Genomic DNA, 13,963 nt, shown 5'->3' with positions numbered 1-13,963 from the left:
TAAAAGTAAGGATAGATATTCCTTTGAAAATGGTTTATTAAATTGACTTCTTTTTATTGCAGCTCACACATAATAAGCAGATGGACTTATTATGCGTTTTGTCATTGAAAATATAGTTTTGAAAATTATCTACGGTACTTAACATTATTAACGAGAATTGGATCATTTTTGTCACGAATGGTATAGGTATTTTTATTTCTCAAAAAAAGATGTTTGAACTTACCATTTCGTGTGACAATGTGCGTCATATGTTAGAATCCTTTGTAGATATGAAATTATGAATATTATATCTCGTAATACGAACTAATACAAGCATAAACATAATTATTAGATTACAAACATTCCTATTAATTCTAGTGCTCTTCTTTTCTTCAATTACACTTGAGTTTCAGTCGTTAGTCCGGAGAAAAGCTTACTTAGCTGAACGTTTCAATATTACGTCAAATGCTTGTTAAAACTTTTACTGCACTAATGATATTCTCAAGTTTCCAATAAAATAATTGACATTTTGCCTTTGCTTTCAGATTGTAAAGATAAGTTTGTCTCATTGATGGGCTTGAGTAAAAACACTAATTGTGAATAGATTGCTTTTAATGAAGGGTAACCAAAGGCACAAGAGCCTTTTGACTTTTGATTAGTTCAAAGAAACCATTTTGTAATTTATAAGTATTATTATGCTTAGTTTGTATCTTACAACTTTAACCTGTTGATTTAATTTAACATTTTTTTTGTATACCTATTTCATTTGCGTTAGGTAAACGTGAGTTTTTAAGGTGGTATAATATTTCGTGGTTGAGTCTAAGACACCGCCACGTCTATTTTTACGTCGTGTTTTCAACACTGTAGTAAGGGTAAAATAATACCTATATGAGACATCGCGACTGTGTCTACAGGGTAGCTACACCTGTGAACGACTTTAGGCTACTTGCCATGAGTTCGACTCACAGACCTATATCTAAATATAGGTCTGGGGTTCGACTGCTTACCCGATCGCCTATACTATCTGTAAAGAACATCTAACTTAATAAAAACAAACCTAGCTTTCATGTTGAAAAGCATAGATGTTACCAACCACCTTTATCTGGTTGCTTTCAGCAGCCCTGAAGCGTTCAATATAATCTAATTGATAGCTTTCAGTAAGTTTTACAAGACAAACAAAGATCAACTTAGTTAATTAATTCATGAAATCTGATCGATGTCGGGTAATCTGTTTAGTGGAGATACACGAACTTTGCTTGATGACTTTAGAGGACTAAACTAAAGTTTATTGAGTGAGACTATGTTTAATACATTTACAAACTTTAATATGTGGCGGAATACCGCGATACCTTTTTGCTTTTTAGCGTTTACATGTCAACACGTCTTTTAAGGCTGTAAAATGTAGTCAGACATACAGACGCGTTCTAGTTTAGTTTAAAGGAGAAGCAACCCCTCAGTGATTAGTTTCAGATGTAATTTTTATTCCTGTTTGTAATTAAACTGAGTGTTGAACTGTCACTCATGACCAATAGGACCATTGCTTCTATTTTACGTCACAAACAAATAGGAAACCTAGACAATTGCATGGAAACTTCTGAACTATTCAAGGCTTCCTATGTAATAATAAAATTTCTTTTTTATTTGTTGTGGGGGATACTTCTCCTCCTTTGTTTTTTGTACACTAGTACAAATTAATCAGTACCTGTATCTGTAACATATAATCTCTAGTCTAGACGTATTTCAGTTTCCTGTACCCGTTTTTTAATTCCAGATGACAACCTGGAGGCCCTGCTGGATGAGGTGATCCGCGCCAGCAACCGCGGCGTGTCCGCCTCGAGGAATGTTAGTGGTGGACCTAACTGGAGCTTCGGACAATCTCTGTTCTTCTCTTCAACTGTTGTTACAACCATTGGTGAGTAGACTTAGTAATTTTTAACATGGTAGGAAACTGCGTGGTTGACTACGGAGACATCACTGACCACAGCTTTTTGTCTAATAACAACGCTGTTAAATTATATTTTGTTTTAAAAGCTGTGGTAGGTTTGTGCGGTTATCTTGTACGAGTTTTCAAGGGGATGGTAACGCATTTGTGGCTATCTGTTGGAACTCTAAACCCATAGGGTTACTACAAGATGTCCATTTGCAGTATTGAACACTTATTATAAGGTAGCCTGCATGCTCATCTGTTACTTACTCGTATATGTTTTCAAATAAATATCTAAGGTAAATAAAGATAAATATAAAATTTTATTAACGCCAAGGTAAGCTATAGAAACGTATTAGGGCAATATTGATATTATAAAGTAAATCCGGTCAACGAAGTTACTCCATGCGTATTGAATTACGAGGGTCCTCACGCCGTATTTACTGATTTATATCGCGACGTCTTGACAAAATAAAATTGGCTCTTCGGGACTCCCGTCAATCCTAATTTAGCGATGCTCAGGGGTTTTGCCAGCGTAAATAATAATTGTTACAGATTGCTCCACGAAATATACTGTCAGCAATGAATTTACATTAGATAAATTGAAGTAATGTAATAGATGTTCAAACTCTAATCAAATATAATTTATTTAATGGACGTTGATAAAATGATAAAAAATGTTTATTTATCTGAAGGTACTTTGGAAAAATAACCTATCACGTCTTTTAGTCGTTTGCGTAAAAGCTTTATAGTAAATCCTTTGCTTTATTAATAAATAATAAAGTGATATTGGTTCGTAAAGTACGTACTAAGTAACTTTTTTCGTCACTTTTGAAATATAATTTAAATCATTTTGGACTTTTGCTGCATCACCGCCACATGCATTTTTAGCAGCTGTGTTTTAAAGTGTTGGTTAGGCAAAGATACTAATATAGGCATTCCATATTAGTCAGATTTAAATAATCAATTATCAAATAGAGCATCTATGGCCGATGTCTCCAGTCATAATGCTGGAGTCATTTCCGCACTCATATTTTGTCCTATTTGTTTTTATGTTTATAATCACCTATTATATTTAACTATTTAAAATAAAATGTTATACTATACTAAAAAATAAAAAAAAATTACAGACACTCCAATTACATTTATTTGTACAATAACTTTATATTTTTTATTTCAGGATACGGCCACGTGACCCCGCTGTCGAAGCAGGGCAAGTTGTTTTGCATGGCGTACGCTCTGCTGGGCATTCCGTTGACGCTGGTGCTGCTGTCAGCGCTGGTGGAGCGCCTGCTGCTGCCGGCTACCGCTATGCTGCGGTCGTTGAATGCAGCGCTCGGGCACCTGTACCGACCGTTTACTATCCGACTTGTGCATCTGACTATTATTGGTGAGTGAAGTAGTTATTTTTTGGGAAAAAATAACAATTTTGGGTTGATAATAGTTTTTGAATAATAACTAAAGCATGGACGTACGTATATGACTTAGATATATATAAGTCTTCGAAAGATTTTTGTATTTAAAGAATTGTTCAATCGTCGGCTATGCTAAATTCGGATTCGGAACCCTAACCACCCACCCCTCTATATACGAGTATAGTTCGCGCCAAACTGCTAGTCTGCTTTGAAGTTGTTGCAAGCAGGTGTAGTCATACAATTTCCTATGGCGACATGATTTTTTCTATATTCAAAGCGGACTAGCAGTTTTACACGGACTTAGCCATGACTTAAAGTAACCAGGACACAGGTTTTTTTTTTTAATTTATTTAGGTACGAGTGAATTGGGATGATCCGCTTTTAATTCTTTTTTTATGCTAATGAGAAAGATAGATATATAATCCGATTTTGATTTTATCGGAAGAGTAAAGATTGTAAAACTACCCTAAAGTTTATATTTTTGGTGCAGTTGATGACGAATCTTACATGTTCCATAACTTGTATTTTTATTTAAACTTTATTTCCCCAGTGACAATGCTCGTGGTGTTCTTCCTGCTGATCCCGGCGGCGGTGTTCGCGGCGCTGGAGCCCGAGTGGGACTACCTAGACTCGTTCTACTACTGCTTCGTGTCGCTCACCACCATCGGCCTGGGCGACTACATCCCTGGCGACTACCCCGACCAACCCTACCGTCCGGTCTACAAAGTCGCTACTACTTGTATGTAACGATTATTAGATTAATAGTTTAAGTTTTAATTTAAATTTTCAATATAATAAGTGATAAAATATGTATTTCAAATTCATATCTAACGCTTTGAGCAAAAATTTTATACGAATTTCGATCAATCTATGAGCAGTTTTTTAATCTATGGACATTATAATTATACTGTCTATGGTTAGCGCCGAAATATTGTATCTATAGTCTGATTCATAATTAGGTGTCCAAAATGTAAACAAAGAAATGTCACTGTCAAAATTAGCAAGAAACAAAAACTTTAACAAACTCAACAAAAAAACGAAAATTTAACAAATATATGTGTATATTTGGCAAACGCGTTATGTAAACGAGAAAACATTCGACTTCGATCACAATCACGAAAATTAATAATATCAGTTACGAAACCTAAAAATGACAGCACAAGAAATGTCTTGGATTTCGGTTGTGTTACCATTATCGCATTTTAATTTTCTACCATAAACTTTGTTTTTTATTATTATTACTGTATGGATCGAAATTGAGGTGATATAAATATTAAAAAATGTGAATTAATCTTAATTTATTTAGATTATTATTTTATTATTGTTGTCTTACTTTAATATCGACAAAAATAAGAAACTACCATTTCTAACTTATTTTCTTGATAGGTCAACACCTTTGTTTCCATTTTGGACACCTAATTATGAATCAGACTATATAATAGAATCATTGAAGTTAGTTGATAACTTGAATGTTGCCATATCAAAGGAAACTTCCTTATCTTACGGCGATATAATAATTTTGAAGTTAAATGAAATATATATTTCTCATAACTCCTTTTTCATAATTGTGTATTTGCGTTTGTCACTTGTCAGAGTGGAATTATGAAAAAATGTTTTTTTATTAACATTCACATTTGTTACAGTCTACTTAATCTTCGGGCTGACATTCCTGATGCTGACTCTGACCGTCTTCTATGACATACCGCAACTGAATCTGAGCACTGTATTCTCCTCCGTAAAACTGGATGAAGACCCTGAGAAGATGCGTTTGAGCGGTTCTGGAGTGATGGGACCTGGATATGGCATCGGAGGACTGGTGATGCGCGATGACTACAACCATCATGACCAACGTCGGTCTGTGGTGCACATCCGACCCCATCTAGATGACAGCCCCAGCCCTGAGGACACCACCCCAGTACACGCGAGAGATATCAGGGTTCACTAAAAAATTAAACGATCGGGCTAAAATTTCCGTCTTGGTTATCTTTAGAAGCAGTGTCGGATTAATCGGGGGCCAGTAAGCAACTTTAAGTTTTTACAAGAATAGAGTTGAAAAATCATGGAAGAGGGATTTCAAAATTATTTACTTATCTGAAGGAATAATAATGATTTAATCCGGCTCTGCTTATAACATAATCCTTACACGTATTATGGCCAAAGGTTGCGGCTTTCTATTAATGTATTTCTTAAAGGTTATTGAAGCCTATCTGTGTGTATTTAGGTAAATAATGTAGATTTGCGAAACTGTAGCTCGCTCTTTTGATTGGTCTTATAAATAATGATTTAAGACATGAAAATATATGAATTATTGGGAATGTTGAACGATTTTAGAGTGTGATTAATCTCACGTTATATTTATAATCGTTTATATTTATTTATTCTTATAGATTTATTAAAAACTTTAATAGGAAGATAGATGGATTTATTGTAAAGATTAGTAAACGTATATTTATCGCTGTAATGTCATTTAAGAAAGAAACTATAATGTATATTAAATTGTTTAGAAATGTATTGTGTCCACAGATATAGTATGTTGGATAAATGATTGTATCTCATCATGTCGGTGTAATTGAACAGTCTTGGCTCAGTTAATATTTAATTTTCTTAATTACTGTAATCCAATATATTTGCTACAGGCGTTTTAATGAAAATAATAAACGGAATGCTTATGTTAATATTTTCGTGAAATTAAACAAATATATTAAGTCCTTAATGTAATTTCATTCTCATTGATTAACTTTATATGTACTGCTCAATTTTGTAACTGTCCGTTATTGACTTTTAACAAGTTATAAAACGAAATTATTGACATATATATGAAAATGTACCTACTATAACTGACGTTAAAAACAAAAAACGTTGCAATAATCTTCTATGTGCTAAAGTAAAATATTCTGTTTCGTTTTGTTTTTCGTCTGCGACCGTCCTAATCATTTGAATTCATAAGTCATCTAGAAAATACCCATAAAAATGCTGGTATTGCTAGTCGAACTGAGTTCGTGATAAGACTGATGAGATTTTTTAAATTTCTCACTTTTCTATTTCAATTTATAGATTTTTTAAAAGCAAAAAAGAATGGAGAACGGGCATGTTGAATCTTGCGACCTTAAAAACTAAAACTGAGCAGACTGACCTGAACATTTCCCTCTATTTATGTATATTCGAAGAACTAATTAAGGGAGCCGTGCAATCTTTACACTGATCCATGAAAACATATCGAACTTTTGAATAAAATTTATATAATACTACTTTGCTAAAACATGTAAAATCAGAATTGAACTGTCAGCTCATTTTTCATTCGTTAGCTTTTCCTTATATTTATGATTTAAATATATAAATTAATGGTGATAAATAACATTATTAATTACATATTAATTTTGAAGCACATTTTGAGGTTAACATGTAGATTATCTCGATCATCTATAGTTTATAATGGCGAACAGTATAGTTTCTATGATTTATTAAATTTATTAATATTATTGTTAATTCCAGTCATATTTAATTTAAACATAATATAATATCGTATCAGTAGAGTTCGATGTACGTATCAATTATGTGTGATAGATGACCAATAATCCTTAAAATGACATATTTGTATTGAAAATATATAATATTATAGAAAATTATCAAAAAATATAATAATATAATTATTGTAAGTGTGTCAAAACAAAATATTTATCTGAGAAATCAAATATAGGCGCTTTTGTGTGTATTAAGATTTATTGTCTAGTATTAATAAAATTATATAAAAAAATATATTTAAAATTTAATATTTTTGATGATTTAAAATTGGTTCAGCTTGAAAATCATAAATCATATTTATTCGCCATGAAACCCGAATTTCTAAGAGAAAATCTATTTGATCCCTTTTTATACATTCATATTTTTGAATCGTAGTTTCATTGAGAAATATATTTTCATCTGCAAATCACTATTAGTATATTTACAAAAATAAATTTATTTTTTCTATGTATACACCATGCCGTTTCCTTAGTAGTGCTTGAATCGAAATGCGATGAATGACAATATTAGTAAAATTTATGGAAAGATTTATCTATTACTGTATCATATACACCAAATTAATTATTTTCTTACTTGTCTGTACTACGTACTCACTACTTGAAGGATGAAGAATGTTAGATGTATTTATATTATTTATTAGCAACACAATCATTCGACCTAAACTATTAATCAACAATTGTAAATCAAAAGTACTCCCAACTGTTTTACCTACATATAAATAAATCAATAGCATTCGTAATGTAATAAGGAATTAAAGTTTAAAAAAACACTCCTTACTCTGATCTATGTACCTATAACTGGATACGTGCAAATAGAGAGAATTAAAAGTCCCTTGTCATCGATTCTTCTATGTAAGTAATACTATGCACTTGTAAAATGAGCTCGTTAAATATAATGATATCGCGAAGCGACTGAATTATTTGCACGGTATTCTTAGATGCTGTAATGCTTAAATCACGTGAGATATACGATTATTGAAGAGGCTAAAGTTTGTAATATGATTGATATAATCATATATTTTAGAGTACATTTTAACTAATCTATATAGCGTGAATACTTCTGTGTTTAGGGATAGTTATAAAATTACACGTTTGGACAAGAGTATCTCGAAAAATATAGTATTGTCACAGTATTGTCTTCTAAAGATAATAACATAAATTTATTCTAAGATTGCAATCAACTTAAAAATAATGTGTGACAATTATAATTCTGTTGACCCCCCTTAATTCCAGCATTAACGGCAATAGATTCTTAGCGAATAACTACAGGGAGTATTTCTTGATAAAAGGATTTTCGTAAATTATATACAGCATAATTGTTTCGTTGCTGAATAAAATATGACATTAAAGTCCATAGAAAGTTATAAAAATACGAAGCTTAGTGTTAATATTGACAATCATATTACATTTAACACTCGTTAATGTAGCTATTATAATTATCATTAATTATTCATGTGGTTATATTGTACTACATAGAAAATAGACTGTAGAGAATAGATATGTTTAAACACAAATGCGCATACTAGATCTATATTGTATCTGAAGTAATTCTGGAATAAATTACATAAAAAGAGAATGTTTACTTTTATTTTCATGCTTGAATTCGATTCCTTCAACGACGTCATTTTCCCCTTTTAAGTTAGGGACTATATCAATTATACACAGGCAACACCAAACAGGTGCATTTTTTTAAATTATATTTCGAGTGTACAGACTTGGAATTATTGGTCTAAAAAGTCATTATTAATTATCCTACAAGTAAAATTATTCTAAATGTTCTTTTCAAGTAAAATATATCTTAAACTAAAACATCAATGTCAAAGTCAAGTCTTAAATAAACAACTATGGTTAACAATGTTGACATTGACAATTTTGACACGCAATTAATTATTTGCGGCATGTTAAATTTTCCTGCCTGTTTCTGAACATTTTCAATATATTACAATACTAATAATAAATAAGTGCCCGATTCGTAAGCTGAAATATTTATATCTAGCATTATCATAGCAAAAATTTTGTACTTGAGATTTTAAGTGTACCTAAGAATAAGGTTATATTAGTGTCATATTTTTCATAAAATAACCGAACGGTATAAATAAACACCAAAGAAAAGGTAATTATGGAAGCTCCAGTTTCTGCTTTCGCAGTCTATAAGAATAAAAAACAATCAAAACCGAAGAAAGAAAAGAAAAAAGCTAAAAACCCTTTATCTCCAAAAGCTCTTGCTAAAGATCTAAAAGAAGAAGTACTCATTGAGATCGCAAAAAAAGTTAAGAGGAAACAGAAGAAATCGAAAGAGCCTAAGAGCATAGGTAAAAAAAAGACACACAAAAAGAAAAAGAAGTCAAAAGAGAGTTTAAAAAAGCATAATATGAGTGAGGAGGTATCGTCGCCGGTTACCCCACGTGTTTCCGAGTCGGAAGACATCCCACAATTAGTGCCGGCACAAGTGAACAATAAAGTAACTCAACATGACTCCGATGCTGATTATGATGATGCTTGCTCTCATTCCAGCAGTGGGATTGAGTTCACACCAGTCCAAACAGACAGTGCTGAAGAAGGATTGAAAATCTTCAAATGGATGATAGCACCATACAATCCAACTGAATTCCTTAACAATGTCTGGGAGAAGAAGCCATTACACATTTCAAGAAAAAAGCCACATTATTACAATGATATTATATCAACACCCATTATTGATAGTATGTTGCGTACCGAAAACATACAGTTTACAAAAAATATTGATGTCACATCTTACGTAGATGGGAAACGGGAGACCCATAATCCTGAAGGCAGAGCCCTCCCGCATATAGTTTGGGATTTCTACTTAAATGGATGTAGTATAAGATTACTGAACCCACAAACATACATTTCAAAGCTACATCTCCTAAATGCTACAATGCAAGAGTTTTTCAACTCATTTGTAGGTGCTAATGCTTATTTGACACCCCCCGACAGTCAAGGGTTTGCACCCCATTACGATGATATTGAAGCTTTCATCTTGCAAGCTGAAGGTAAAAAGCACTGGAAAATTTACAAACCTAGAGAGGATAACGAAGTGTTACCGAGGGTATCATCAAAAAATTTCACAGACAATGAAATAGGTGACCCAATACTAGAAGTCACATTAGAAGCAGGTGATATGCTTTACTTCCCAAGGGGGTATATCCACCAGGGCGTTACCATTGATGGGGAGCATTCACTCCATGTTACAGTTAGTATGTATCAAAAGCATTCATGGGCTGACCTTTTCGAAAAACTTGTCCCAGCAGCTTTACAAATTGCAATCACCGAAAATGTGGAATTCAGACGCGGTCTACCTTTTGACCTGTACAATGAATTTGGTCTCGTCAACTCGGATGAGAGTAATCCACGTAAGACTGAAATAGAGGAGATAATTAAGACTCTTTTCTATAAAATTAAAGATCATTTGCCTATTAATGAGGCAGTTGACCAAATGGCCAAGAACTATCAGCATGATGTTTTACCACCAGTCCTTAGTGATTTGGAGAAGGCAGTCACAGTCTATGGAGACTCAGACATGATGATTGAAGATGGGAAGGTAGTGAACAGGGTTGAAATCGGTCTTGATACAAAAATCAGGCTCCTACGTAGAAATATACTAAGAATGGTATCCGAAGAGAGTATTCGAATATACTATTATGCTGAAAATTCCCTCGAGTATCATGGGAATGAGTTGCCCTTCCTTGAAATTGACGAAGACATGGCACCTGCAATAGAGACATTGATAAAGTCCTACCCCAATTATGTATCTGTGGAAGATTTAGATGTTCCAAATGAAACCGACAAATTACAAATAGCTGATGCCTTGTGGGGAAGGGGTTTGATAATGACTGAATATCCACTAGAAAACCTTGAAGACGACTAATTTATTAGCATTTTATTGTGGTTAAGAGGGTTGTACAATAGTCTGTCAATATTAATTAATTTTTTAGAAGACTACATTTTCATGCCCTAATTAAGATAAAATGTTTATAGACAAAAATATTAAAATGTTCATCTGCTTTTTTATAAGTGTATCTGTGTAAAAACCACCAATAATTTTTGTTATTTAAGCAGCCAATGTTATAGATTGTAAAATGATTGTTAAAAAAAACAATAAAAATTTCAGTACAAAATGTTTATTGTCAAAAAATGTATGAGCAGATCGAGCACCTCATTCATTTTTTAAAAACATTACCCTTTAGTTATGTTTATACATACACTGAGACTGCCATATGAGCTTACTTAAATAATATCATTAGGATTAAATGGATGCTTATTCTATTTGCGAAATATCATATGAAATGTTTTGTTTTACATAGTTGGATGGATAAATGTAATATTTTTGAAATATGAAGCTTTTAACATCTATGCTACGAGAGTTGTCAGAAGTACTACTTTAAGTAGGCATTTAGGCATGTAGCCATTCATAGCCAGTCCTATAGTAATGAATAATCTTGCTTTTAGGGAACATGTCTATTGTATCTAGAACTTCTTTATTTTTAATCTGACAACCCTACAACAGACAACAACTATTTTTATGATATACGTGAATAAATGTGCTTATTTCATTATCACACTACTAACATGAATACCAAAAATCATATCCCGTTCTATCAACAATCAAACCATATATAAAGTGTATCTGAGCTGTGCGGAGTGCTGGAGACAGTTGTAGCATTTCTACAGGTATCATTCACACTAACACCTAATCTTGCTTATCAAAATGACAAAGTTGATATTTCCATAAACGGAAAAGATGGAAACAATCTTTATTATAAATGTTTGGAATTAGGAACTTTGCCACTTAATATATAAGCATATGGCTATTTAATTTGGTTAATCAAATTTTAAACTATAGGATCTACCTATTAAAGCACATCAATACATAATATTGCTTTGAATTTCTAATATCTATGCAGGAATATTCTATGAGAAAGTGTCGAGACATGCTACTCAGTTCATTCACACTGCATACATTTACAAGACAGTTCTTTATCAAACTTTCCAATATTATGGAACTTAACACAATTACAATTTTAGGCTACATTAATATCTTTGACATTGAATGTGTCTGTGGGCTGTGGTAGAGAAAATCATTTTTTCTTTACAATATTTGGACAAGCATGACTTGTCTGCACATTTGTTACAATGATATAAATTCCTGAATACACTGTGTATAGAAAATTACATTGTCGGACACAACATGAATCAGACACACTGTTTAGATGTAAATGATTCCCAATTTGTTTTGTATTATAACTGGATTATTATAAACATAGACAAAGTAACCACATAGATTCCTAATGCAATGCAGTTTCTACATTAGAGAAGAATAAACCTAACCAATATTACATAAAGATACTCAAGGATACAATTGAATATGTCACACCAGTTCAAGATCAATGATGTGCAATCTATTGATTCATTTTCAATTAGGCATGTGTGACTCAGCTTTGAATGTTTAAATATTGAGATCACATGAACAATACTATAAGCAAGTTCACTTCTCAATTGCAATTTACTTTGCTCACACACACTACACTAATAGCATTGCTCATATAAATCAATATTTTTACTTTAATATTTTTAAAAGTAGAAATATACAGAATGGATATTTTTAAGAATTGAAAAAGTGCACTCTGTTCAGTCTATCATTGACTCAGATATTTATGAGGCTATTAATATTTAAACAAAATGCACAGAACTGTTTTCTAATAACTTATTAATTATATAAGTACACTATTAGAAATTTATTTGGCTACTTAATCTGTGAACAAGAGATTTTCAAATTGTTTTGTGTAAGACCTCGTCATGTTTGCAGATCAATGAAAGATATTGAGTTTACATTATACATGCATTCATATAACAAAGTGTACATGGAAACTAGATTCTCGGTTACAGTTGGTCCATAATTAGATACTCGGTCTTATATGTAGACCATATGATAATGTTTACATGATACACTATGGGTTAGTAATGGCATCATTTTACACGGCAACTTGGGCCTTGTGTTCTTGAGCCTCCATGTTGGCTTTTGAGGCACACTTGTATTTCTTTTTCACTTCATTATTCAATCCTTCTCTGTTACGGGCTATCTCAATAGCATAGAACTGCACACGGGGGACCAAGATCGTGTTCTGCTCTGAATAATCTCCTTTTGTGTCCGCTCGCATCAATGTACCAAAACTGTAATCCTCCACTATACTCTTAAATTTCTCGCAAAACACGCGCCATTTCGCTTTATTAGTGTTGTTTTTTATTTCGTCCTCTTTGATGTAGGAAATATTCAAATCCGGAAAGTCCTGTCTGAAGTGCGTATATATTAGCTCGTCGTGCGGCGTTAACCGGAGCCATCTGGTATCAACAGAACACAGTACCTGAAACAGTGAATTGCGTATGAAAAATGTTTGCACCTACGAAAAAAATAGTTGAATTATTAATATAAAACTCACATTGAAATATATATCGCTATGCTCCATAGCTCGAGCGGCCCACAAATGTTCCAAGGTTTCATCGTTACCAAATTCTTCAGCTGGTCTAGTCAAAACGTCCTGAAATACGAAATAAACAACATCATGTTACTATATGGTTATAATATATCACTCGTTTTGATTAGTGAATCTGAATACATACCATTGTGTATTATATATTATGTTTAGCACGATTTTGTATGAAATACCAGAAATCAAGCTCTACTTTTACTATTTATTGCATTTGCATTTCTTCAAAATAAATAAAAATCACGTCTCCGGCACGACATGAACAATTAACAATAATTAATTGTTTAATGCTTTTTATATTTTAAGGCAATGGCATACACCATTCAGCCAGTGATGTAATTAAATCGTAATTTAAATAATACTTAATGATTTTAATAAATCTTTTTTTTTTAATATAATTAGATATTCTTTTTTGCAATCAGAAATTAAAACTGCAACACGTTTCATTACTATTTCATAGATTCGTTATTAAATATATATGATCTTAAACCTTTTCCTACATAGATCAAATCTCATAATATAAGTATTATAAATGTTATAAACCATAGTAGAATGTATTTATCTCAAATAATTGGTTTAGTTTTTATTTTTAAATAAATAAATCGAAATCTATTTTTT

General features: G+C 32.2%; 3 protein-coding genes across 4 annotated transcripts in view; 2 read left to right on the top strand and 1 right to left on the bottom strand.

The window, feature by feature from the left end:
* The window catches only part of LOC140745056 (potassium channel subfamily K member 1), a 76,855-nt gene extending 71,183 nt beyond the window's left edge, over positions 1–5,672 (top strand). For both annotated transcript variants that reach the window (XM_073076819.1, XM_073076817.1), the window contains 4 exons: positions 1,751–1,891; positions 3,084–3,293; positions 3,869–4,057; positions 4,962–5,672. In XM_073076819.1, the coding sequence (XP_072932920.1) occupies positions 1,751–1,891; positions 3,084–3,293; positions 3,869–4,057; positions 4,962–5,263 (842 nt within the window). In that variant the 3' untranslated portion in view covers positions 5,264–5,672. The remainder of the gene's footprint in view (positions 1–1,750; positions 1,892–3,083; positions 3,294–3,868; positions 4,058–4,961) is intronic.
* A 3,014-nt stretch (positions 5,673–8,686) lies between these two features.
* Positions 8,687–11,419, top strand: NO66 (bifunctional lysine-specific demethylase and histidyl-hydroxylase NO66). The gene has a single exon (XM_073076815.1). The coding sequence runs from the start codon at positions 8,959–8,961 to the stop codon at positions 10,726–10,728; it is 1,770 nt and encodes a 589-aa protein (XP_072932916.1). The 5' UTR covers positions 8,687–8,958; the 3' UTR covers positions 10,729–11,419.
* A 102-nt stretch (positions 11,420–11,521) lies between these two features.
* Positions 11,522–13,637, bottom strand: LOC140745055 (protein PBDC1). Its single transcript, XM_073076816.1, has 3 exons — positions 13,479–13,637; positions 13,298–13,396; positions 11,522–13,222 (listed from the first exon to the last, which is right to left on the bottom strand). The coding sequence occupies exons 1-3, from the start codon at positions 13,479–13,481 to the stop codon at positions 12,833–12,835; spliced, it is 492 nt and encodes a 163-aa protein (XP_072932917.1). The 5' UTR covers positions 13,482–13,637; the 3' UTR covers positions 11,522–12,832.
* Between the last annotated feature and the right edge of the window lie 326 nt (positions 13,638–13,963).

The sequence above is a fragment of the Epargyreus clarus genome, unplaced genomic scaffold (assembly GCF_041222505.1).
Source record: "Epargyreus clarus isolate Ecla_fem2 unplaced genomic scaffold, WU_Ecla_fem_2.2 ptg000009l, whole genome shotgun sequence".
Classification (NCBI taxonomy): domain Eukaryota; kingdom Metazoa; phylum Arthropoda; class Insecta; order Lepidoptera; family Hesperiidae; genus Epargyreus; species Epargyreus clarus.
The sequence above is the reverse complement of the archived record's forward strand: the minus strand, read 5'-3'. Positions and strand labels throughout refer to the sequence as shown.

Excerpts from the sequence above, each read along its gene's own strand:
- NO66 (XM_073076815.1), top strand. The coding sequence starts at position 8,959 with ATGGAAGCTCCAGTTTCTGCTTTCGCAGTCTATAAGAATAAAAAACAA.
- LOC140745055 (XM_073076816.1), bottom strand. Across the intron at positions 13,223-13,297 it reads ATAGCGATATATATTTCAAT|GTACTGTGTTCTGTTGATAC; the intron begins GTGAGTTTTATA and ends TCACTGTTTCAG.